Source organism: Pongo pygmaeus, chromosome X (assembly GCF_028885625.2).
Source record: "Pongo pygmaeus isolate AG05252 chromosome X, NHGRI_mPonPyg2-v2.0_pri, whole genome shotgun sequence".
NCBI classification, from domain to species: Eukaryota; Metazoa; Chordata; class Mammalia; order Primates; family Hominidae; genus Pongo; species Pongo pygmaeus.
Genome location: NC_072396.2, coordinates 48,780,001 through 48,804,108, shown reverse-complemented (window position 1 = coordinate 48,804,108; position 24,108 = coordinate 48,780,001). Strand labels below are relative to the sequence as shown.

Sequence of the window (24,108 nt, the reverse complement as noted above, 5' to 3'; positions counted from 1 at the left end):
CTGACCTCAGGTGATCCACCTGCCTCGGCCTCCCAAAGTGCTGGGATCACAGGTGTGAGCCACCACACCCGGCCTCCTCTAAGCACATCTTTAGCTGCATCCCACAAATTTTCATATGTTGTATTTTCATTTTTGTTCAGTTTGAAGTATTTTCTAATTTTCTTTGAGACTTCCTCTTTGACCAATGTATTATTTAGAAGAATGATATTTAATTTTCAAGTACCTAGGGATTTTCCTGTTATCTATTACTATAAAAAAATCATTATGGTCTAAGAACATATTATACTTTGCATGATTTCAGTTCTTTTACACTTGTTAAATTTGGTTTTCTGACTCATGATATGGCCTTTCTTGGTGAATGTTCCATGTGCATTTGAAAATAATATATATATAAAAATTAGCCAGCTGTCGTGGCACGTGCCTGTAGTCCCAGCTACTTGGGAGGCTGAGGCAGGAGAATTGCTTGAACACAGGAGGTGGAGGTTGCAGTGAGCCAAGATCACGCCATGATTGCACTCTAGCCTGGGTGACAGAGCGAGACTCTGTCTCAAAAAAAAAAAAAAAAAAGAGAAAAGAAAAGAATGTATATTCTGTTGTTTTATAGTGGCGTGTTTTGTATATCTCAATTGCACACAGTTGGTTGATGGTGTTTAGTTCTATATTCTTGCTGATTTTCTGTCTACTGGTTCTGTCAGTTACTGAGAAAAGAGTATTGAGTATACAGTTATTATTGCAGATTTGCCTGTTTCTCCTGTCAGTTGTATCAGTTTCCCTTCATATATTTTGAAGCTCTGTTGTTAGATGCATACACTTTTAGGAGTGTTATATCTTTTTGGTGAATTAATTAATTTTTTTTTTTTTAAGATGGAGTCTTGCTCTGTCACCCAGGCTGGAGTGTAGTGGTGCAATCTTGGCTCACGGCAACCTCCCCCTCCCGGTTTCAAGCGATTCTCCTGCCTCAGCCTCCTAAGTAGCTGGGATTACATGCGCCCACCACCACGCCCAGCTAATTTTTGTATTTTAGTAGAGACGGGGTTTTGCCATGTTGGCCAGGCTGGTCTTGAACTCCTGGCCTCAAGTGATCTGCCCGCCTCAGCCTCCCAAAGTGCTGGGATTACAAGTGTGAGCCACTGTGCCTGGCCGGTGAATTTTTTTATCCTTATGTCATTCATTATCCTGGATGAGTTTTGGCTCTGAAGTCTACTTTGGCTGTTATTAAATATGGTCACTCCAGTCTTCTTTGGTTAGTATTTCAATGGTTTACTTTTTTCCATTCTTACTTTTATCCTACCTGTATTATTATATTTGAAGCATGTTGTGTTTTTTGTTGTTGTTGTTTGCTTTTTTTTTTTTTTTTTTTAGCAGGATCTCCCTCTCTCATCCAGGCTGGAGTGCAGTGGCATGATCTCGGCTCACTGCAGCTTTGATCTCCCGAGTTTAAGTGATCCTCCCACCTCAACCTCCCAAGTAGCTGGGACCACAGGCACACACCATCACGACTGGCTAATTTTTTGTAGAGATGGGATTTTGCCATGTCTCCCAGGCTGGTCTCGAACTCCTGAGCTCAGGTGACTCGCCTACCTCGACCTCCCAAAGTGCTGGGATTACAGGCGTGAGCCACCGTGCCCAGCCAGTATATTCTTTTAGACAGCATGTAGCTGGGTATATTAGTCTGCTCGGGCTGCCATAAAAAGTACCACAGATTGGGTGGCTTAAACAACAGAAATTAATTTTCTCACAGTTCCAGAACCTGGGAAGTCCCAGATTAAGGTACTGACTGATTTAGTTTTAGCCTCGGGCACTCTTTCTGGCTTGCAGATGGCCACCTTGTTGCTGTGTCCTCACATGGCCTTTCCTCTGCTCACACACACAGAGAGCAAGCTCTGATGTCCATTTCTCTTATATGTACACCAGTTCTGCTGGGTTAGGGCCCCACCCTTATGACCTCATTTAACCTTAATTGCCTTTAGAAAGACCGAGTCTCTAAATACAGTCACATTGCAGTTTGGGGCTTCAATGTATGAATTTGTGGTGTGGGAGTACATTCAGTCCATAACAGTTGGGTAATTTTTTTTAATCCATTTTGAAAACTTCTTCCTTTTAATTGGTACATTCAGTCCATTGACATTTAATGTAATTATTGATTCTCTTGGATTTAGGTATTTACCACTTTATTATTTGTTTTCTGGTTTTTCTCCCCTTTTATTCCTCTGTTTCTTTTGGGTTATTTGATCATTTTCTTAGATTACATTTTTATTTGTCTATTGTGTTTTTTACTATATCTATTTACAGAGTTAAATAGTTTTTTTTTGGTGGTTGCCCTGCAAATTACCGTACATATTTAAGTTTACACAACATGCTTAGCATCAATATTTTACCGCTTTAAATGGAGTGTGTGAACCTTACCATCTTATAAGTCCCTTTTCCCTCTCCCCTTTATGTTTTTGTTGTCTTATGTATTAATATTACTTTCACATACATTGAAAATTCTACCAGAAAATGTTATTTCTCTTCCAACTGTCAAATGTATTTTAAAGAACTCAAGGATAATCTATTCTATTTACCCAGATTTTTATCACTTTGATGTTCTTCCTTCATTGTTCACAATCTTAAGTTTCCTTCTGATATCAATTGCCTGTTATGAAGAACTGCCTTTGGCAGTTGTTTCAGAGCAAGTCTGCTGGCAACATGGTCTTGGTTTTCCTTCCTTGAGAATGTCTTTTCTGAAGGAGATTTTTACTGCATATAGATTTTTCAGTGGACTGTTGTTTTCTTTTGGAACTTTCACAATGCTGTTCCACTTCTTCTGCACGCCCTGGTTTCTCATGAGAAATCCACAGTCATTTAAATAGTTGTTCTCCTGTAAATAATATGTTGTTTTTCACTTGTCCTTAGTTTTCAGCAGTTTGGTGACGATGTGTCTGAGTGTGGATTTCTTTGGGGTTATCCTGTTTTGGACTTGCTGAGCCTCTTGAACATATAGATTTTTGTCTTTTGCCAAATTTGGGGAAGTGTTCAGGAATTATTTCTTCCAGATATTTTTCTGTACTATCCTCTTTCTCCTCTCCTTCTGGAACTCTGATGGCATGAATTCTGGACCTTTTGGTGTTGTCCCACAGGTCCCAGAATCTGTTCATGTTTCTGCAGTGTTTTTTCTATTTTTGGGATTAGGTAATTTTTATTGGTTTACCTTGAAGTTTACTTGCTCTTTTCTCTGATATCTCTGTTGTGTTGGGTCCATCAATTGGGGATTTATTTCAGTTATTATCTTTTTCAGTTTTAAAATTTTCATTTGGCTTTTTTTTATTTTTGAGACAGCTTCTCACTCTGTCACCCAGGCTGGAGTCCAGTGGCATGATCTCAGCTCACCGCAACCTCTGCCTCCTGGGTTCAAGCGATTCTTCTGCCTCAGTCTCCCAAGTAGCTGGGACTACAGGCATGTGCCACCACGCCTGGCTAATTTTTGTATTTTTAGTAGAAACGAGGTTTCACCATATTGGCCAGGCTGGTCTTGAACTCCTGACCTCATGATCCTCCCACCTCAGCCTCCCAAAGTGCTGGGATTGCAGGCATGAGCCACTGCACCCGGCTGGTTCTTCTTTGTATCTTCTGTTTCTTTGGTGAAACTTTCTATTTTTTTGTTGGTTCCCAGAGTGTTTGCCCTTACTTCTTGGGGTGTTTTTATAATAGCTACTTTAAATACTTTCTCAAATAATTCCAACGTCAAATAATTCAAATAATCTCAGTGATGGTGTCTGTTGATTATTTTCTGTCATGCAGGTTGAGATTTGATTGGTTCTTTGTGTACCATGTAATTTTGGATCATGTCCTGGACATTTTGAAGATGATGTTGTTATAAGTTGGGGTTATGTTTAAATCCTGAGGAGAAAGTTGATGTGTTTGTTTGTTATAGGCAGTCAGCCTGGTTGAGTTCAGGCTGCAAGTTCTAATCAACCTTCTGTGGTTTGTGGTTTCAATGTCAGTTCAGTTTTCAAACCTATGCAGTGCCATTCAGACCTGTTCTGTCTGTGTGCGGCCCTGTGGCCATTCTGGGACCTAGGCAGGTAGTGGTTTGTCCCTTAGTTCAGTTCTCAAAGTGTTCGCTTTTCTGTTTAGGATTGGATCCATCCATGCACAGCTTGAGGATGAGCCCGGGAGTGGATAAATGATTTTATGGGGTGAACTCCTCCTCTCCATGATTTCCTGTGTACTTTTTGGTTCTCTGTGGCCCTCCTTGTCCGTCCTCCTGACAGAAAACTGAGATTCCACTTACTGTGCTATGCTGCACACTTCCCCCAACTGTGCCCGGTTCTTTTTACCACTCTTCAAGCCAGATCCAGAGGGCTGCTTCTTGAGCTCTCTCTCTCTGCGTCTCAGTGCTCTCTTCTTGGTTTGATAATGTCTTGATCCTGGGCCAGGAGATACCAGATAGTAAGTGGCAAACTCACAGTCCATTTAGTGGTACTTTAAATTCTGATGTTTTCCCATAATCTACCTGCTCCTTTTTTTTTTTTTTTTTTAACTTTTCAGAGTCATCAAACTGCTAGTTCATGCATTCTGTCCAAGTTTTGTTTTGTTTTGTTTTGTTTGAGATGGAGTCTCACTTTGTTGCCTAGGCTGGAGTGCAGTGGCGTAGTCTTGGCTCACTGCAACCTCCGCCTCCCAGGTTCAAGCGATTCTCCTACCTCAGCCTCCCAAGTAGCTAGGATTACAGGTGCCCGCCACCACACCTGGCTAATTTTTGTATTTTTAGTAGAGACGAGGTTTCACCATGTTGGGCAGGCTGGTCTCCAACTCCTGACCTCAGGTGATCTGCCCGCCTCAGCCACCCAAAGTGCTGGGAATACAGGTGTGAGCCACCACGCCTGGCCTTTGTCCAAGTTCTATACTTGTATTCAGTGGGAAAGACAGGGTAGAATGTGCTTCCTCCACCTTGCTTGTGCCATCCTGCACTGCCCACGGGACCAAGATCTCGGGTATGTACTTGTGTGCTCCAGCTGCCTAGCACCAGCCAGAAGGCACTGTACCAAACCTGTCTGCCATTTCTGCTTTTTACCACCATCGTGGGCCTTTGACAAACCATAGTTGCCATACTGCTGAACTGCCAGGCAGATTCTGCAAGCAGTTGGAAGGTTGGCTATGAGCTCACATATCTTTTTATTGTAGTTTCATTGTGGGATTTTTTTCCCTTCTGCTGGTCTTTTTTTTGTTGGGGGGGATGGAGTCTTGCTCTGTTGCCAGGCTGGAGTGCAGTGGCACGATCTTGGCTCACTGCAACCTCCGCCTCCCGGGTTCAAGTTATTCTACTGCCTCAGCCTCCCGAGTAGCTGGGACTACAGGCGTACATCACCACACCCAGCTAATTTTTTTTGTACTTTTAGTAGAGATGGGGTTTCACCATGTTGGCCAGGATGGTCTCGATCTCTTGACCTTGGGATCTGCCCGCCTCAGCCTCCCAAAGTGCTGGGATCACAGGCGTGAGCCACCGCGCCCGGCCTCTTCTGCTGGTCTTATAAAAGAAATGGAACTTTCTCATTGCAGATGGAACAGTTGCACACAAACTACTCAGGAATCTAAAAAAGATGTGAATATAAAAAGGCCCGATTGGCCAGGCGCAGTGGCTCACGCCTGTAATCCCAGCATTTTGGGAGGCCGAGGCAGGTGGATCACCTGAGGTCAGGAGTTCAAGACCAGCCTGGCCAACATGGCGAAACCCTGTCTCTACTAAGAATACAAAAATTAGCTAGGTGTGGTGGCAGGTGCCTGTAATCTTGGCTACTCAGGAGGCTGAGGCAGGAGAATCGCTTGAACCTGGGAGGCGGAGGTTGCAGTGCGCAGAGATCACACCACCGCATTCCAGCCTGGGCGACAGAGCGAGACTCCATCTTACACACACAAAAAAGTATGATTGGTTAAATCACCCTCTGGAGAGAAGGGGACTCATCTTCACAGTTTGCTAAATGTCCCTAGGGAAGTTTGTCTCTCATTCTTTCTCTTTCCACCCCTTCCTCTGATTCCCTTTCTCCTCCCTATGTATTTATATCGAATTGGTCATTTTTCTGCTCTGTTGTTCCTGGTTCTTTCTTGGTGCTTTGCTGGTTCAATATACGCACATCAATAAATGTAATCCAGCATATAAACAGAACCAAAGACAAAAACCACATGATTATCTCAATAGATGCAGAAAAGGCCTTTGACAAAATTCAACAACGCTTCATGCTAAAAACTCTCAATAAATTAGGTATTGATGGGACATATCTCAAAATAATAAGAGCTATCTATGACAAACCCACAGCCAATATCATACTGAATGGGCAAAAACTGGAAGCATTCCCTTTGAAAACTGGCACAAGACAGGGATGCCCTCTCTCACCACTCCTATTCAACATAGTGTTGGAAGTTCTGGCCAGGGCAATTAGGCAGGAGAAGGAAATAAAGGGTATTCAACTAGGAAAAGAGGAAGTCAGATTGTCCCTGTTTGCAGGTGCTTTGAGATTCATTCTTTAATCACTTCCCTTGTGTTAGAAGAACTTCCTTTAGGCATTTTCTTAAGAGTAGGTCTGCCAGAGACAAATTCTTTCAGTTTTCCTTCACCTGAGAATGTCTTAATTTCCCCTTCATTCCTGAAGGATAACTTTGCCAGATATAGAATTGGTGGTAGACAGTCTGTTTTTGTTAGCACTTGAAAAATATTATGCCACTTTTTTCTAGCCTCCATGGTTTTTGTTGAGAAATCTGCTGTCATTCAAATTGTTTTTTTTGTTGTTGTTGTTTATTTTTTGTTTTGATTTTTTACCTATAGGTAATGCATTGTTTTTCTCTGGTTGCTTTCAAAATTTTTTCTGTTTCTGTAGTTTTCAGAAGCTTAATTTTGCCATGTCTTGGCATGAAATATGGATTTGGTCAGCTTCTTGAATCTGTAGGTTTATGTCTTTTGCCAAATTTGGGAAGTTTTCAGGTATTATTTCTTCAAATACTCTTGTTACCGCCTTCTGTTTCTCCTCATCTCCTTCTGGAATGGCAATGATATGAATTTGGATCTTCTGTTATAGTCCCATGTATCCCTGAGATTCTGTTCATTTTTTTTTCAGTTTTCTTTTTCTTGTTTTTCAGATAGAGTAAATTCTATTGATCTTTTCTCAGGTTCACTAATTCTGTCCTTCGTCATCGCCACTAAACTATTGATCTCATTCAGTGAGTTTTTATTTGCTTGTTGCATTTTTTGGTTCTATAATCTCCATTTTGTTCTCTGTTTTATAACTTCTGTTTCTTTGCTGAGATTTTGTTTTTATCTCAGAAGAACTTGTAATCATGGGAACATTTTTGTGTTGGCTGCTTTAAATCTTTGTAAATTGTTACTGGGCTGAATTGTGTCCTCCTCAAATTCCTACATAGGTACCAGAATTAGTGCAGAACCTCCAAGTTAAGGGCTCATTCCCACAAGACTACCTCTACTTCAGATGCCAGCCATGAGTGGGGTGCCCAGGCTACCTGCGTTTCTGCCTGGTTGACTACAAATTCAGAGATTCTCATGTACCCTTCAGGTTCAGTAATTTGTTAGAACAACTCACAGAACTCAGGAAAGCACTTATGATTATTAGTTTATTATGGTGGATACAACTCAGGAACAATAAAATGGAAGAGTTCTACAGAGCAAGGCATGGGAGAGTACAGAGTTTCCTTCCGTGCCCTCTCTGGGTGTGCCACCCTCCCAACACAGTGTGTTCACTGAACCAGAAGCTCCCTAACCCTGCCATTGAGAGGCTTCTATGGCAGTTCTATAACATGGGCATGATTGATTAAATCATTGGGCATTGGTGATTAACTCAGTCTGTAGCCCCTGTTCCCTCCCTAGAGGTCTAGGGGTGGGCCTGAAAGTTCTAACCTTCTAATAATGTGCTTGGCTTTAAATTCTAACCCCATCCTGGTGGGGCTCCAGGGAATGTGGTTGTGGGTGTTTACAAATGTGCCTTTCAGAGAATTCTTTATTCTGGTGAGCAGCTTAGTGCCTGTGTCTGACCCATGACCAGGTGTTCCTCTCCCAGGAAACCTGTTTATTCTGGCAGACACCCTTGTGGCTGTTGTCTGATCTGGGTCAAGCTTATTCCTACCACGATAGCCAATCTCTAGGAGAGCCCTGACTGGGAGAGAAGTTAGGTTTGGGTGTGTGGGGCAGGTGAGACACAGAGGAGGCAACGCAACAGAACACGGAAAGTCACGGAGGTAGCACATTCCTTTACAGGTCCAGACGGAAGAGGGCAGCACACCTCACAGGGCCAACGGGACACAGAGAGCTGACCATGACACATGTGCTCAGCCAGCGAGTGGGGACAGAGAGGGGCACGGGGGGACAGACCCGTGGGGTGAAGCCTTTTCATGGAGAGTTTTAACTGATGGGTTTAGAGCAAGCAGGCGCAAGTTCCATGGAGTCACGCTCCATGGAAGTGACTGGAAGGTGGTCACTGCGGCATATCTGTGCAGTCTATGTGGGGTGTGGGGATCAGAGGGGCAAGTCAAGTGGGTTGTGTCTGGCTGTCCCCTAGGGAGGTGGTCACCAGTAGGTGGTTGTATAAGGCTGATATCTGAGTCGACCACATTTAGGAACAGGGAGGAGGTGGAGGACTGGAGACTGTGTCAAGGGTGACTGAGTCCTGCTTCTTGTACGAGAAAGTCCAACTTACATTCAAAGTGGATGCTAAAGCAACATAAAATTCCAGGAATTCACTACACAGGGGACAAACGGTGCTTCCTTGGCTGGGTGCCTGTTGTGTCAGATTCCCCCTGCTGCATCTGCATGGTGTCTGTTCTCTGGGTGAGAGAGCCAATTCTTTGGCCAGCAGGGATGAAGAGCATTTCCTGGCTGGGTGCTTGTTGTGTGGGGATCCCCCTGCCGTCCTACCTGACTGCCATGTGTCTTGAAGTGGAGAGGGAGTGTCTAGGTAGGGGAAGGAAGTCTCAGCTCAGTGGAGAAGAAGAAGCACTTCCGGTGGCTGCTTATTGTCAGTAAGGCTCCAGATTAATCTCCTTCGCTGGTGTCACAGGCTTGTCTGGTGTTGTTGGAAGGACTCCTGCTGATTTGGGGGAAGACAGAGACTACCTAGGCTGTGTTCTGTTGCTAGATTGGGGGTTTAGAGACACAGGCCTGGGTTGCCTTCCGTTGTTGGGGTGAGGGGATCATAAGATGTCCTGCCACTGTTTAAGTCCTTGGGTCCCTAACCTGTGTGCTTTCCACTTTCCTCCTTTCAGAGTCCTCTTTTGGTTGTCTCTTGCATCACTTTCAGGGTTTATAGTTGTACTTAGTGGGGAAGAGCAGGAAAGAGGAGTCTCTGCCATCATGTCAGGACTAGAAGTCTATCATTTCTATCTAATATCCATTTATATGAAACAAGGAAGGCTTGTAAGTATACAGTTTGCCACCTCGTGGTTTTCACTCAGTGTGGTGATTTAACAAATACTCATCAAATGAGTAACCAAATGTGGTCACCTTTTCCTTCTTAACAGTTGCAGAAGATTATTGTATTAGTCATTTCAGGCTGCCATTACAAAATACCAGAGATTGGGTGGTTTGAACAACAGAAATCTGTGTTCTCACAGCTGTGGAGGCTGGAAGTCCAGGATCAAGGCACCAGTAGGGTTGGCTTCTGGCGAGGCTGCTCTTCCTGGCTTGCTGAGGGCTGTCTTCTCGCTGTGGCCTCACATGGCCTTTCTTCTTTGGGTGCAGGGAGAGAGAGAGGGAGCTCTGGTGTCTTTTTCTCTTCTTATAAGGACACCAGTCCTCTTGGATGAGGAACCTACCCTTATGGCCTTATTTAACCTTAATTACCTCCTTAAAGGCTCTCTCTCTACATGTAGTCACATTGGGGGTTAGGATTTCAACGTATGAATTTTGGGGGGACATAATTCAACCCATAACAATTATAATTCAAGCATAAACCATCATTTTTCTTTTATTTGTTCCCTTATTGATAGAATTTTGGGTTGCTTCCACTTTTGTTTTATCACAGAGAGTTAGGAAGGGAATGAATGTGCATGTCTGTATTCTTGTGGAGACGTTTCTGTAGGACAGATTCCTATAACTGGAATTTCTGAAATGAAGAAATTGTTTTAATTTTTAAGAGGACTTGCCAAATTCTCTTCTAAAAAGGCTTAACAAGGTCATGTTGTCACCAAGAGTGCAACAGAATGCTTGTTTCTGAATATTGTCCCCACAAGCATATATTATCAGTGTTTTTATACCTTGCCAATCATATAATTGATGGATGATTGCTCATTTTCATGTATTTATTAATGAGGTTGACCAAATTTACATGTGTGCTAGCCATTTCCTGTAGAGAAGTTGTGAGAATAGTTCAATGAATAATTATATAGCTTTCATCTAGATTCACCAATTTTTGACCTTTTCCCACATTTATTTTTACTTTATTTCTGTATGTATATGTGTATGTGTGTGTCTGCATACACACATATGTATGCATTTATTTTGGGGGTGACAGTTTGATAGTTAATGGCAGACACAATAGCATAATGACAGCTTACTCCTGCTAGCCACTTCAGATAGTCTTTATGTTAGTCATCACTGTGAAGACCCTAATGGGGCTGTATGTTGAGCCCTGTGTAGCCCAGTACCTGTCCATTAATTTTTTAGTGAGAAGCCTATCAGCCTCTTAGAGACCCCGTTATTGAGTAACCAGGCCCAGATTTTTGGAGGAAGGCTCTTGCCCAGATTATTTAGGGGAGGGTGCCTGATTTGTATTTTTATTGATATTGTAGATATCAACAAAAATATATTTGTAGACGTTGGTGATTAATTTTTATTATTTTGTCAGTAGATTTTTTTTTAATGCCTGAGAATTTGTCAGCTATGATTTAGATTTTGTTGTGGACTAGTTGACCTGACCTCCTGATGAAGGCTACTCTGGCTCAATAATCAGCAGGAGTGGCATGAACAAACCTAGAAATTTGAATTAATGATCATCATTCTCCAATGAAGGTGCCTGGCCTAAGAATACAGATATTTGTAAGAGTGGGGCTGGCCAGTCTCTTTAGAGACTATAACATCTTGGCTATATATTCCAAGTCTGATGTGGGGGCAGATTTCTCCTACAAAGCCTGACAGCTGAAGTCTTTGTAATTGTCATTGGTCAAGCCTTAATAATTAAAAATCACACATAGAGTTTTAGCCAGGAGCTGGACTCCTCAATTTCTTAAGAGCGAGGACATTCTCCTATATCATTAAATTACACTAAACACACTCAGAAAGTTAACATTGATATAATACTATTATGCAGTATATATTCTTTATATTTTAATCTGGAAGACTTCCTCAGCATTTCTTTGTTTTTCATGTCTGTGACATTTTTAAAGCACATAGGCCATCCGTATTGTGGAACGTCCCTCACTTTAGATTTGTCTGATGTTTCCTCATGGTTTGATTGAGGTCATGCATTTCTGGCAGGAAAAAAATGTAAGTGATGTGTCCTTGTTGTATCACATCAGGGGCATATGATGTCAATTTGTCTTTTTTTTTTTTTTTTTTTTTTTTTTGAGACGAAGTCTCACTCTGTTGCCTAGGCTGGAGTGCGGTGGCGCCATCTCAGCTCACTGCAACCTCCACCTCCCAGATTCGGGAGATTCTTGTGCCTTAGCCTCCCAAGTAACTGGGATTACAGGTGTGAGCCACTACGCCTGGCTAATTTTTGTATTTTTAGTAGAGATAGAGTTTCACTATGTTGGCCAGGCTGGTCTTGAACTCCTGGCCTCAAGTGATCTGCCCATCTTGGTCTCCCAAAGTGCTGGGATTACAGGTGTGAGCCACCACACCCAGTCCAATTTGTCTCATTTTTTATGATATTAATTTTGATCACCTGTTTCTCTCACTAGCCATGTTTCTCTGCTGTAACATTACTATTTTTCCTTTGTAATTAATAACTAATTTGTGGATGATACTTTGAGGCTACATAATTGTCCCATTCTTCATCAAACTTTTCACTGATTAGTATTATTATCCATTGATTAATCTTGCCTGAATCAGTTATTGTGATGGGTGCCAAATGACAATTTTCTAACTCTTATTATTTCTTCTGTATTTATTGTCATTTTACTATGAGGCAGACCTTCTTTATCTCCTTTATTTATAATCTGGAATAGAAAATTTTTATTTTTATGGGTTTTTATTTTAGTCAGTGAATATTACTGTCATTATTTATTTTGATGCTCAGTTGTCCCTGAGTTGGCCAGTGAGAGTCCCTTTAAGCTGGCTTTTGTGTCGTTTTGAGACGTCCCTATAATTTTCTGAACATTTTCTTTAGAAAAAAAAAGTTATAAAGAAAAGTGGTTTATTTGGCTCACAGTCCTGCAAGCTGTACAAGAAGCATGACACCAGCATCTGCATCTGGTGAGGCCTCAGGAAGCTTCTACTCATGGCAGAAGGCAAAGAGGGAACAGGTATGTCACATGGCAAGAGTGGGAGCAAGAGTGGGGGAGGGAGGCACCAGACTCTTTAACAACCGGATCTTGTCTGAACAAATAGAGTGAAAAGTCACTCATCACCAAAGGAATGGCACAAGCCATTCATGAGGGATCCATCCCCATTACCCAAGCACCTCCCACCATGCCCTCCCTTTAACACTGGGGATCACATTTTTTTTTTTTTTTTGAGACAGTCTCTCACTCTGTTGCCCAGGCTGGAGTGCAGTGGCGTGATCTCAGCTCACTGCAACCTCCGCTTCATGAGTTGAAGCGATTCTCATGCCTCAGCCTCCCGAGTAGCTGGGATTACAGGCATGCGCCACCACTGCCAGCTAATTTTTTTTGTATTTTTAGTAGAGATGGGGTTTCACCATGTTGGCCAGGCTGGTCTCGAACTCCTGACCTCAAATCATCCACCCACCTCAGCCTCCCAAAGTGCTGGGATTACAGGCATGAGTCACCACACCCAGCCAGGATCACATTTTAACATAAGATTTGGAGGGAGAGATAGCCAAACTATATCAGTCCTGAAAGTGGAATTTTAAAGCTTTGGTAGGTTTGGTCCATTTCTGAGCTCTGAGCGTTTTCTTATTTTCTGGCACAAGATGTTCCGGCCTTCATCTTTAACTTTACTTGCCCTGGAATTGGCCATTTCTCCAAGGAGCTCTGGTTCCTGTTAATGGATAATTATATTTAGAAACCAAAATCTGGGTGCTAACTGTGCTCATTGCTGCTGGGGCATCATTACTTCTAGGCTCTTTCAGTGAACAGAGATGTGTGTGTGTACATATATATCTACATCTGTATGTCTACATCTATATGTGTGCACACATACACCACACACACATACATACATAGTTTGAGTTCATACAGCATCCTGGGAATCGTAGTCATCCCTCGTTGCATATTTGCATCTCCCTTCTTTAACAGTGAGAGCATTGGTTCCTAGCATCAATAATTCACTCATTTGTTTGGTCTACAGTATACAAAAAGTAGAGTCAGAATTGCTGCACCCACATCACTGTGGAAAACCAGCCTACTGAATATAATACACAATTTGTTGGTATGCCTTTTATCTTTAGACTAAGGATAATGTCAGGATCTCAACCTCTGCTTTCTTATTGTTTCCATTTATTTGTCTCGTCGACCATTGCCTATCCCTTTACTTTTAGCCTTCTTGAATCACTTTGTTTTAGTTGTATTTCATGTATACAACATACAGCTGGATCTTGCTTCTGAGTCAATCTGTAGATCTTCTTTTAATAAGCCTTCTTAAGGCCTAATAACATTAATTGATTTGGCTGGTATGTTTGGTATAAACTCTGACATGTTGTTTTATTTTATAATCATTATGTATATTAAGTTGCAATGACTTCTGTATTAGTCAAGGTTCTCTAGAGGGACAGAACTGATAGGATAGATGAATACATGAGGGGGATTTTATTAAGGAGTATTTACTCACACGATCACAAGATGAAGTCCCACAGTAGGTTTTCTGCAAGCTGAGGAGCAAGGAAGCCAGTCTGAGTCCCAAAACCTCAAAAATAGGGAAGCTGACAGTACAGTCTTCATTCTGTGGCCAAAGGCCCTGGCAAACCACTGGTATACGTCTAAAAGTCCAAAAGCTGAAGAACTTGGAGTCTAATGTTTGAGGGCAGGAAGCATCCAGTATGGGAGAAAGATGAAGGCCGGAAGACTCAGAAAGCCAGCTCCTCCCACCTTCTTCTGCCTGCTTTATTCTAGCTGCCCTGGCAGCTGATTAGATGGTACCCACCCAGACTGAGGGTGGGTCTGCCTTTCCCATTCCATTGACTCAAATGTTAATCTCCTCTGGCAACACCCTCACAGACACACCCAGGAACAATACTTTGCATCCTTCAAGCCAATCAAGTTGACACTCAGTATTAACCATTATAAGTCTACCCCTTGTCAACTTAAAACTGTACACATCTCCTGAAATCACACATAAATCTTCAAGTAAAGACAATAATAAGGTCATAATTATGCCTAACATAATACAGCTATCCCTCATACAACTGGAAGCACACTAATTCTTAGCCTAAATGCTGTTACATAAAGTTAACAACACTTAAGTGCTGATATGAAGTCAATAAATCTTATGTCACATGATAAAGGAAAAAGGAAATAACATGAAGATATTTTCTTAATACAGGTGTAAACATGCACAGACATATTTTTAACAAAATAAGGAGGAAATCCTCATGACAATTACAGTCCTCGTTTCTGCAACTGTTCATGTGGTCATAGCTGATATTGATAACTGCCTTCTTCTACTATCCATTCTGTATTCCCCTTGCCTTCAGCAAACACCTCAGTGGATTGTGGTGTTTTACCCAGTAGAGTGACCCAAACCTTCATTCCTGAAGAATCTGGGCCATTTGTAATCCTGCCTGGATTGGGTTGGTGTAGTTTCCTATTGACCTTAATCACAGGGCATGGTAATACTAAGAGACGCCGTAAGGGATCTCCTGTATTCCACACATACTCTTCTTTACCTCCATTGTGGAGTATTAGACTGATTTCATCTTGATAGTGTGGGTCAGTCACCCCAGCCAACACTATAACTCTCTTTGTAGCCTGTTGACTTACAGGTAGGAGGAGTCCAAAGTAGCCAGGTGGCAGTCTTAACTTCCAGTTTAATGGAATCATTGTTGTGTCTCCTGGTGGCAGCATTCCTCTCTCTGGAACTAAGATCTCTAGGCTGGCAGAACATAATGTTGCAGGAACAGGAAGCAAAAATTTTGCTAGTGGGTCACTAGGGGTGATGGTGAATGGTGCCACTTCCACTTCCACACCTTGATTCAACTTAAGGGTTCTCAGTATACACTCAGGTTTAATAATTTGGTAGAATGACTCATATAACTCAGAAAAGTACATACTTATGATTACAGTTTTATTATAGCAAAAGGATACAAGTAGAACCAACCAAAGGGAGAGATGCATAGGGTGAGGTCTCAGAGGGTCCCAGCCATGAAGCTTCTGTTGTTCACTTTCATGTCACCCTCCCAGCACATTGAGATGTGACAATATGCACAGTATTGCTGACCAGGGAAGTAGTATTGTTGACAAGGAAAATATAGATATATTTTCAGTCTTTGTAGTTTTTATTTCCCATAAATGTAATATATAAATGTAATCATGCAGTATGCAGCCTTTTGAGTCTGGCTTCTTTCACTTAGCGTAATGCATTTAAGGTTCATCCATGTCGTTGCATAAATCATTAGTTCTCTCATTTTTATTGCCAAGTGATATTACATTGTATGGAGGATTCCAGGTTGTTTATCCATTCACTGGTTGGAAAACCTTTGATATGTTTCTAGGTTTTGATCATTAAAAATGTAGCTGCTATATAAATGTTCATGTACAGGCTTTTGGGTTTACCTAAGTTTGCATTTCACTGAGGTAAATAAACGTGGGAGTGGGATTGCAGGGTTGTATGGTAGTATATGCTTAACTCCATAAACAACAGGAAAATCATTTTCCAAAGTAGCTGCGTGCCATTTTGCATTCCTGCTTATGACAGGAGAGGTGCAGTTGCTCTACATTCTCACCAACACTTAGTATCGTCAGTTTTTTCCCCATTCTAATAGGTGTGTAGTAGTATCTCATTGTGGTTTTAATTTACAGTTCCCTCATGCCTAATGATGTTGAGCATCTTTTTATGTGCTTATTTGCCATCTGTTTATCTCCCATGGTGAAGTATCTCTTTTGCCCACTTTGTTTTAATTTTGAAAGTTTTTTTTTATATATTCTCAATAAAAGTTATTTGCCAGGTATTTGATTTGCAGATATTTTCTTCCATTCTGTGTCTTTTTAATCTCTTAACAAGTGATTTTTGAATTTTGGTGTCACATCTAAGAAATATTTGTCTAACGGTTAAAAAGAGTTTCTTCAATCTTTTTCGAGTGCACGGTAAACCTGCTTCACAACATGCAGTTCATTCATTTTCATTACTATACAGCATTCCATTGAATGATTGTGCCACAATTTACTCATTCTACTGTTGATGGACATTTGGATTTTATCTGTGATCTAGTATTAGAAATAGTGCTGCTGTGAACATCCTTATATTTGTTTTCTAGAGCACATGTGCCTGATTTTCTCTAAGATGTGTACCTAGGAGTAGAATTGCTGGGTCATGGTATATGCAAACCATTAACCTTTGTAAATAATGCCAAACTGTTAACAAAGCGATTATACCAGTTTATATTCCTGCTAATAGTGTGTAAGAATTCTCATTTCAACACGATATTATGTTATTTTAGTCTGTTTAATTATAACCTTTTTTGTGGGTGTATAGTGGTATCTCAATGTGGCTTAATTTTTCACTTACCTGATTGCTAATGGGTTTGAGTACATTATCTTATGTTCATAGGTCATTTGGTTTTGTTTTTCAGTGAAGTACCTGTTCACTTCTCTTATCCATTCTTTTGTGTGTGTTTCTTATTGATTTGAAGGGGTTATTTTATATATTCTATATACGATACCTTTATCCCTCATGAATATTGCCGGTAATTTCCCCATCTGTGGCTTGCCTTTTCATTGTAGTACTTTTGATCTCGTAACACTTGTCTTTTCCTTTATGAGGAGTGCTTTTCATGTTTTGTTATAGAATTCTTTCCCTACTCCAAAGCTTATGAAAACATTTTCCTATATTATTTTATAGACACTTAATTGGTTACCTCTCACATTAGATTTACAGTTTACCTGTAGCTGATTTTTATGTGTGGCTAGAGGGGTTAAATTTCATTTTCTCCATATAGATATCTAATAACCCATCCACATCTATTGAAAAGGTCATCTTCTCCCTACTGCTTTACTGTGCCAACTTTGTCATAAATCAGGTGTCTATACATGTTTGGATTCCCTTTTTAGTTCCACTGGACTGTTTGTCTATCCTTGTGCTGATATGACATTGTCTCAAGTATTCTCTTACTTAGTTTTTTTTTTAACCACGATTTGTGATTCTCCCACAAAGTAGATCACTAACTTGATATGAAATAGACATCCAGTATTGAGTCATCAGATGAACCAGGAACCCAATCAGAAGTTCCCGTGCATTTTATCCTCATCATCTAGTGGTCAGCATTTTAAAATAAAAAGAATGTACCATTACAGGGGCTAGTGACATTTGAAGATGTAGCTGTGGATTTCACCCAGGAGGAGTGGCAGTACCTGAACCCGCCACAGAGGACCCTGTACAGAGACGTGATGCTGGAGACCTACAGCAATTTGGTCTTTGTGGGTAAGAATGGCTTCCTTAGGTAATTTTGCTGTTTATGATTATTGCATCCAATAGAAGGCATTTCCTTTCTCAGTTCCTCCTTTTCTCTCCTGAAAAAGTGTTTGTGAGCTCAAAATGCAGGTTAAATGGTTTGACTTTACCATTGTCAAGCAATAGATTCCTTGTGCTGCCCCCAATATGTAACTTCTTCTGTCTCAGAGGCTCTGAAAGCCAAGGAGGTATCACTGTCATTTCTCATCAACAGGGCAGCAGGTTACCAAACCAAACCTCATCCTCAAGTTGGAGGTAGAAGAATGCCCGGCAGAAGGAAAAATCCCATTTTGGAACTTTCCAGGTAAGTGGAATTTTGACCCAGGCTCTGGGGACATGAAGTTCCACCCTATTAGTCAGAGGTGAGGCCCTCTGGCAGGGCTTTCAGGAATATCTTAGGAAAAGGTTCTGGCCCTTGGCACTGTTGGAGGACAGGGACATGAACACCTCAGACACAAAACTGACACTCCTGCTGTCCCCCATACACCAGGCCACTCTCCTTAAGTTGGTGCTTACCTGCAAGTTTCTGCACAGTTCCTTTTGTCCCATATGAAAGTGTCTCTTAAATGCCACAACCCCCTGGCCTTGCCACTTTCACGACTCTCACCTGTCACTGACTTATCTAAAGCCAGGCCCACGTTAGTCACAGGCCTGGACTCTAATGCTCTAATTTCAGATTGAACAACCTGAGTCCAGTCTTCTCGTTCAGTTTAGATACTTGTCAGATTTGCTCTCCTAAAACATCTTGGTTATCTATTTTTTAAAAGTAGCTTTATTGAGATATAATTCACATATCATAAAATTCACCCTTTTAAAATACACAATTCAGTAGTTTTTAGTATATTCACAGAGTTGTACAACCATCACCGCTACCTAATTCTAGAACGTGTTCATCACACTGAAAAGAAGCCCCTACTCCCTAGCAGTCACTCTCGTCCCTCTTCCCCTCACTCCCTAGCAACCACTGATCTGTTTTGTCTCTATGGTTTTGCCTATTCTGGACATTTTATTTAAATGGAGTCAGACAAAATGTGGCCTTTTATGTCTGGTTTCTTTCACTTGGCATGTTTTCAAGGTTCATCCACATTGTACCATGTATCAGTACTTCATTCCTTTTTATGGAGGAATAAAATTCCATTGTTAGGATAGAACACATTTTGTTTGTCCATTCATCAATTTTGCTTGTTTCAACTTTTTGGTTATTATGGATAATGGTGCTGTGAACATTGATGTACACATTTTTGTGGTGATATATGTTTTTGTTTCTTTTGGGTAGATACATAGGATTGGAATTATACCATGTGGTGGTATAAAAAGAACTGTATGTTTAACTTTTTTTTTTTTTTTTTGAGACACAGTCTTGCTCTGTTGCCCAGGCTGGAGTGCGGTGGTGTGATCTTGGCTCACCGCAACCTCTGCCTCCTGGGTTCAAGCAATTTTCCTGCCTCGACCTCCCGAGTAGCTGGGACTACAGGTGCGTGTCACCACACCCCACTAAATTTTTGTATTTTTAGTAGAGATGGGGTTTCACTGTGTTAGCCACGATGATCTCGATCTCCTGACCTCGTGATCCACCTGCCTTGGCCTCCCAAAGTGCTGGGATTACAGGCATGAGCCACCGCGCCCGGCCCCACTGGAATAATTCTATAAAGAGAAATTGCTTCTCATCTATCATTTGGCTACCATGAGTTACATATTGTACAGAAAAGACAGGCTCAGTGATTGAGCTTTTCTACTAGTTTTCAAAATAATTAATTGATTTTGTTGCATCATCCAAAGGTGACCAATAAGTTATATCTTTTTTGTGAATCATTTATGGACTTATGGGTGTATACATTTCTATGTTTTAATCCATTGTCTTATTTTCCATGTTACACATGACACTGTCCCTTCTTTGGCCAGTGGAATCTCCTTCAAGTTGGCTCCTGAGTCTTTGGTAGCTTCCTTGCTTTCTGGTATTACAACATGTCCCAGGCTCCTTTTGTATATTTCCTGCCTCTGACCTAGAATTGGCGATTTCTTCAAGGGGCTCTGGTTCTTTTTAGTGGCAAATAATGTTTTAAGCCCACGATTTAGAGGTTAGAGAATTGTTTTGAGGCCTTTTCATTGACAAAGCTAGGAACTATTATGTATACATTTTTTACAGAAAAAATATCTCCTGTTCAAATTAATATTTCCAAATCAAATTTTGAGCTTAAAGGTTTTTAATTTATTAATCTTACATCTGACAGTAGTATTGTTAGTATTCTTCTTGAGACTGTTGCTTGTGTATAGCGAGTTGAATGAATTGAGGTAATCATTTTGGTGCCATTGAGAATCAAGACCTTCAGCATGGTCATTAGGAAATGCAGCAGAAAGAATATTTACTATTATTAAGGAATCCTTTTATGTTCAGTTTTGCTTTATGATTATATAAAATAGTTATAAAAGATTTATTGGTTCCAAAGTCCAATACAGAAAACAAGATATATTCAGAAAAGGCCAGCTTCTTTCCCTTTCCATTCCATTCCCTTCCTTCCTTCCTTCCTTCCTCATAGGTAACCTTTATTAAAATTTAAAGGTTTATTCTTCCATCACTTTTTACAACATGAGCCTATAAGAACATGTATTTATTCATTTCCTACTATGCAGGTTTTTAAACATTTTAAAAAGTTTTACTTTCAGTTGACACATAATTGTACATACTTATGGAGTATGGTGTGATGTTTTGATACATATATACAGTGTGTCATGATCAAATTAGGGTAATTAGTATATTCATCACATCAAACATTTGTTTCTTTTTTTTATTTTATTATTATTATACTTTTAGGGTACATGTGCACAATGTGCAGGTTAGTTACATATGTATACATGTGCCATGCTGATGTGCTGCACCCATTAACTTGTCATTTAGCATTAGGTATATCTCCTAATGCTATCCCTCCCCCCTCCCCCCACCCCACAACAGTCTCGAGTGTGATGTTCCCCTTCCTGTGTCCATTTGTTCTCATTGTTCAGTTCCCACCTATGAGTGAGAATATGCGCAAACATTTGTTTCTTTGTGGTGAGAACATTCAAAATCTTTTCTTTCAGCTATTTTGAAAGATACACTATATTGTTAACTATAGACACCCTGCTGTGCAATGTAACATGGAAACTTATTCCTCCTATCTAACTATATCTTTGCACCCATTTACCAACCTTTCCCTATCCTCTCCTCCCCTCTTCACCTCCCAGTGTCTGGTCACTATTCTACTGTCTACTTGTATGAGAGTAACTCCTTTAGCTCCCATATATGAGTGAGATCATGCAGTATTTGTCTTTCTGTGCCTGGCTTATTTCACTTAACATAATGTCCTCCAGGCTTATCCATGTAGCTGCAAATGACAGTATTTAATTCCTTTTTATGGCTGAACAGTATTCCGTTGTGTAAATAGATGACATTTTCTTTATCCGTTGATATTCCTTGATGGACACTTAGGTTTGATTCCATGTCTTATAACACCTTTCTTGCTTCCTTCAAACCTCCACTCCAAGTTGTTTTTCCCTCTCTTTTAGCAAATGATCTCATCTCATTCCTTGCTATAAAAGAAGCAAAGTGATGAAACTTATACCATACCCCCCCCCCCCCCCCACACACACACACACAGCCCACACACACTTTAAAAACCCTTCAGCTTCCCTCTCCTATGGCTCAAAATAACCTCCAGCATCACCCAGTTTTTCCCTTTGTTTCCTGCCTCAGGTAACAGTGTATGCACGGTTTTATTCACCATTTTTCACTTAATATTCTAGAACATGTTAAATATATAAATATACTCTTTCTTTTTACAGTAATGTAGTGATTCTTAAAAATCATAATAGTAGTAGTTGTAATAGTAGTAGTGGTGGTAAACAATTTAAAGCACTTCCTGTATACTCTGCAAGCCCTGTTGTAAGTAATTTAATTCTCTCAACATCCATTTGGGTGGGCACTGTTATAATTCCTATATGGGTGGAGAAGTAAGGTACAAATAGTTTAGATCACTTGCCTGAGGTCACAGATCAAGTGAAAGGTTGAGCCAGGATTTTCTCCTGGGCTAGACAGCCCAGGACCCTAACCACATGGGCCATACTGCTTCTTACCACCTAAGAAGGTTCAGATTCAGCAGATCTTTAGTGGAGCTTGGGTCCCATGGAGAGCATTTTGTAAAAAGTTCCTCATGTGATTTTGTGTTTATCTCTGGTTAAGAACTAATGCTTAGCTAGCCAAAGAAAGGAAGTCACAGGAAGAAAAACCACAGCTGCACAATCCGTGTTAAAATCCAGTATCACTATGGCAAAATGTTAACACTATTGAATCTAAGTGGTAATATGAGTAGTTACTGTACTTGCCTTTCAACTTTTTCTATGCTTGAAAATTTTCATGTAAAAATTTGGGGAAAAGTAAGAAGAAAAGTAAACTATAAAAAAGATGTAAAATTCACCATATGTACAAAAAGTACTTGCTGTATCTTATTAACTTCAAGATGCCATAGATTTAAAGACATACCACTAAGAAAGAAAAATTGCCACCAATTAACCTATGACATTGATTGTAAGGTGCACCTGGATTCAGAGATGTTAAAATGTGAAATAATGTGCTGCTTGCAATTGATGAAATGAAATTAAAGGCAAAGCTTTGCAATTTTAACTGTTTAAATGAGTGATACAGATGACTGACTACTTTAGAAGTTAATAAAAATTTAAGTTATATAGGAAGATCAGAGTAAGCTTTTTAGAAAAGACTGACCTGCCTCTTGAAAGTTATCTAGATTCTGAATATAGCAAAATATGGAACACAGGGCTATGTGGGTGATGGAACATGAAGAAGTGTTTGGAGTACAGAATAGGCAGAGGTTTTAGTGGAAATAGTATAGACAGGAGTAGAGAAGGTGGTGTTGAAGAACTGTGAATGCAAGCTTTGATGGATACATGGGTGAACCCAGATTGGGCAAATATTTTTAGTTTTTTGTTTTTGTCAAGCTAATCATTCTATATTTTTCTTTCATTCATTGAGAATGTGGATTCAGTGTTACTATTCTAAGACATGAGTCTGGGAATCATGCTGTTGCATTTCCACCTAAACAGAAATTCTGTAAGTCAGGTACAGTTAAGACTTCATATGATACTGGCCAGGTGTGATGGCTCACACCTGTAATCCCAGCACTTTGGGAGGCTGAGGCTGGAGGATTGCTTGAGACCAGGAGTTTGAGACCAGCCTGGGCAACATAGTGAGACCTTGTCTCTACAAAAAAAAAAAATACAAAAATTAGCCAGATGTGGTGGCTCGCGCTTGCAGTCCCAGCTACTCAGGAGGCTGAGGTGGGAGGATTGCTTGAGCTTAGGAGGTCAAGGCTGCAGTAAGCTGTGATTTTGCCCCTAAACTCCAGCCTGGCAGCAGAGCTGAGATCCTGTCTCTTAAAAAAAAAAAGTTTATATGATAACTGAAGATCAAGGGTGTAAGTTTCCCAGAGTTGATGGAAGTCAGGTATGATGTATAAATAGAGGTAAGAAAGACTGAGGTGTCAGGGTAAGATTGTTCTTGGTAACAAAAAGACCAACAGGTGGGAGTTTAGTAAAAAAACTCTCTCTCCAGGAACTCTGATAAAATGAGATTATAGTATCAGCTTTCATATGGCAGAATAATTCTAAAGAAGGTCTGCTCCATAATGTCAAAGCATAAAGGTGGTTTATTGTACTTCTTTCTAGAAGTCTGTCAAGTTGATGAACAGATTGAGAGGCAACATCAGGATGACCAAGATAAATGTCTGCTGATGCAAGTTGGATTTTCTGACAAGAAAACAGTTACCACCAAGAGTGCTCGTGACTGTCATGAGTTTGGAAACATACTTCATCTGAGTACAAACCTTGTTGCTTCAATACAAAGACCTGATAAACACGAATCATTTGGAAATAATATGGTAGATAATTTAGACTTATTTAGTAGAAGTTCTGCAGAAAATAAATATGATAATGGATGTGCAAAATTGTTCTTCCATACTGAGTATGAGAAAACAAATCTTGGAGTGAAGCCCTATGGCTATAAAGAGTGTGGGAAAGGTCTTAGGCGAAAGAAAGGCCTTAGTCTACATCAGAGAATTAAAAATGGAGAGAAACCCTTTGAATGTACTGCATGTAGGAAAACCTTCAGCAAGAAGTCACACCTCATTGTACATTGGAGAACTCATACAGGAGAGAAACCTTTTGGATGTACCGAATGTGGAAAAGCCTTTAGCCAAAAATCTCAGCTCATTATACACTTGCGAACTCATACAGGAGAGAGACCCTTTGAGTGTCCTGAATGTGGAAAAGCCTTCAGAGAAAAGTCAACTGTCATCATA

General features: G+C 40.5%; 1 protein-coding gene across 8 annotated transcripts in view; it reads left to right on the top strand.

Moving 5' to 3' along the window:
* The window catches only part of ZNF182 (zinc finger protein 182), a 31,872-nt gene that overhangs the window by 5,441 nt on the left and 2,323 nt on the right, over positions 1–24,108 (top strand). For 4 of the 8 annotated variants that reach the window (XM_063660500.1, XM_054472719.2, XM_063660501.1 and 1 more), the window contains exons 4-6: positions 17,608–17,734; positions 17,979–18,068; positions 23,477–24,108. The exon at positions 23,477–24,108 is cut by the window's right edge and continues 2,323 nt beyond it. In XM_063660500.1, the coding sequence (XP_063516570.1) occupies positions 17,608–17,734; positions 17,979–18,068; positions 23,477–24,108 (849 nt within the window). Of the gene's footprint in view, positions 1–12,308; positions 12,445–17,607; positions 17,735–17,978; positions 18,069–23,476 lie in introns of all 8 variants that reach the window. The other 4 variants (XM_063660497.1, XM_063660498.1, XM_054472718.2 and 1 more) reach the window with 2 other exon arrangements.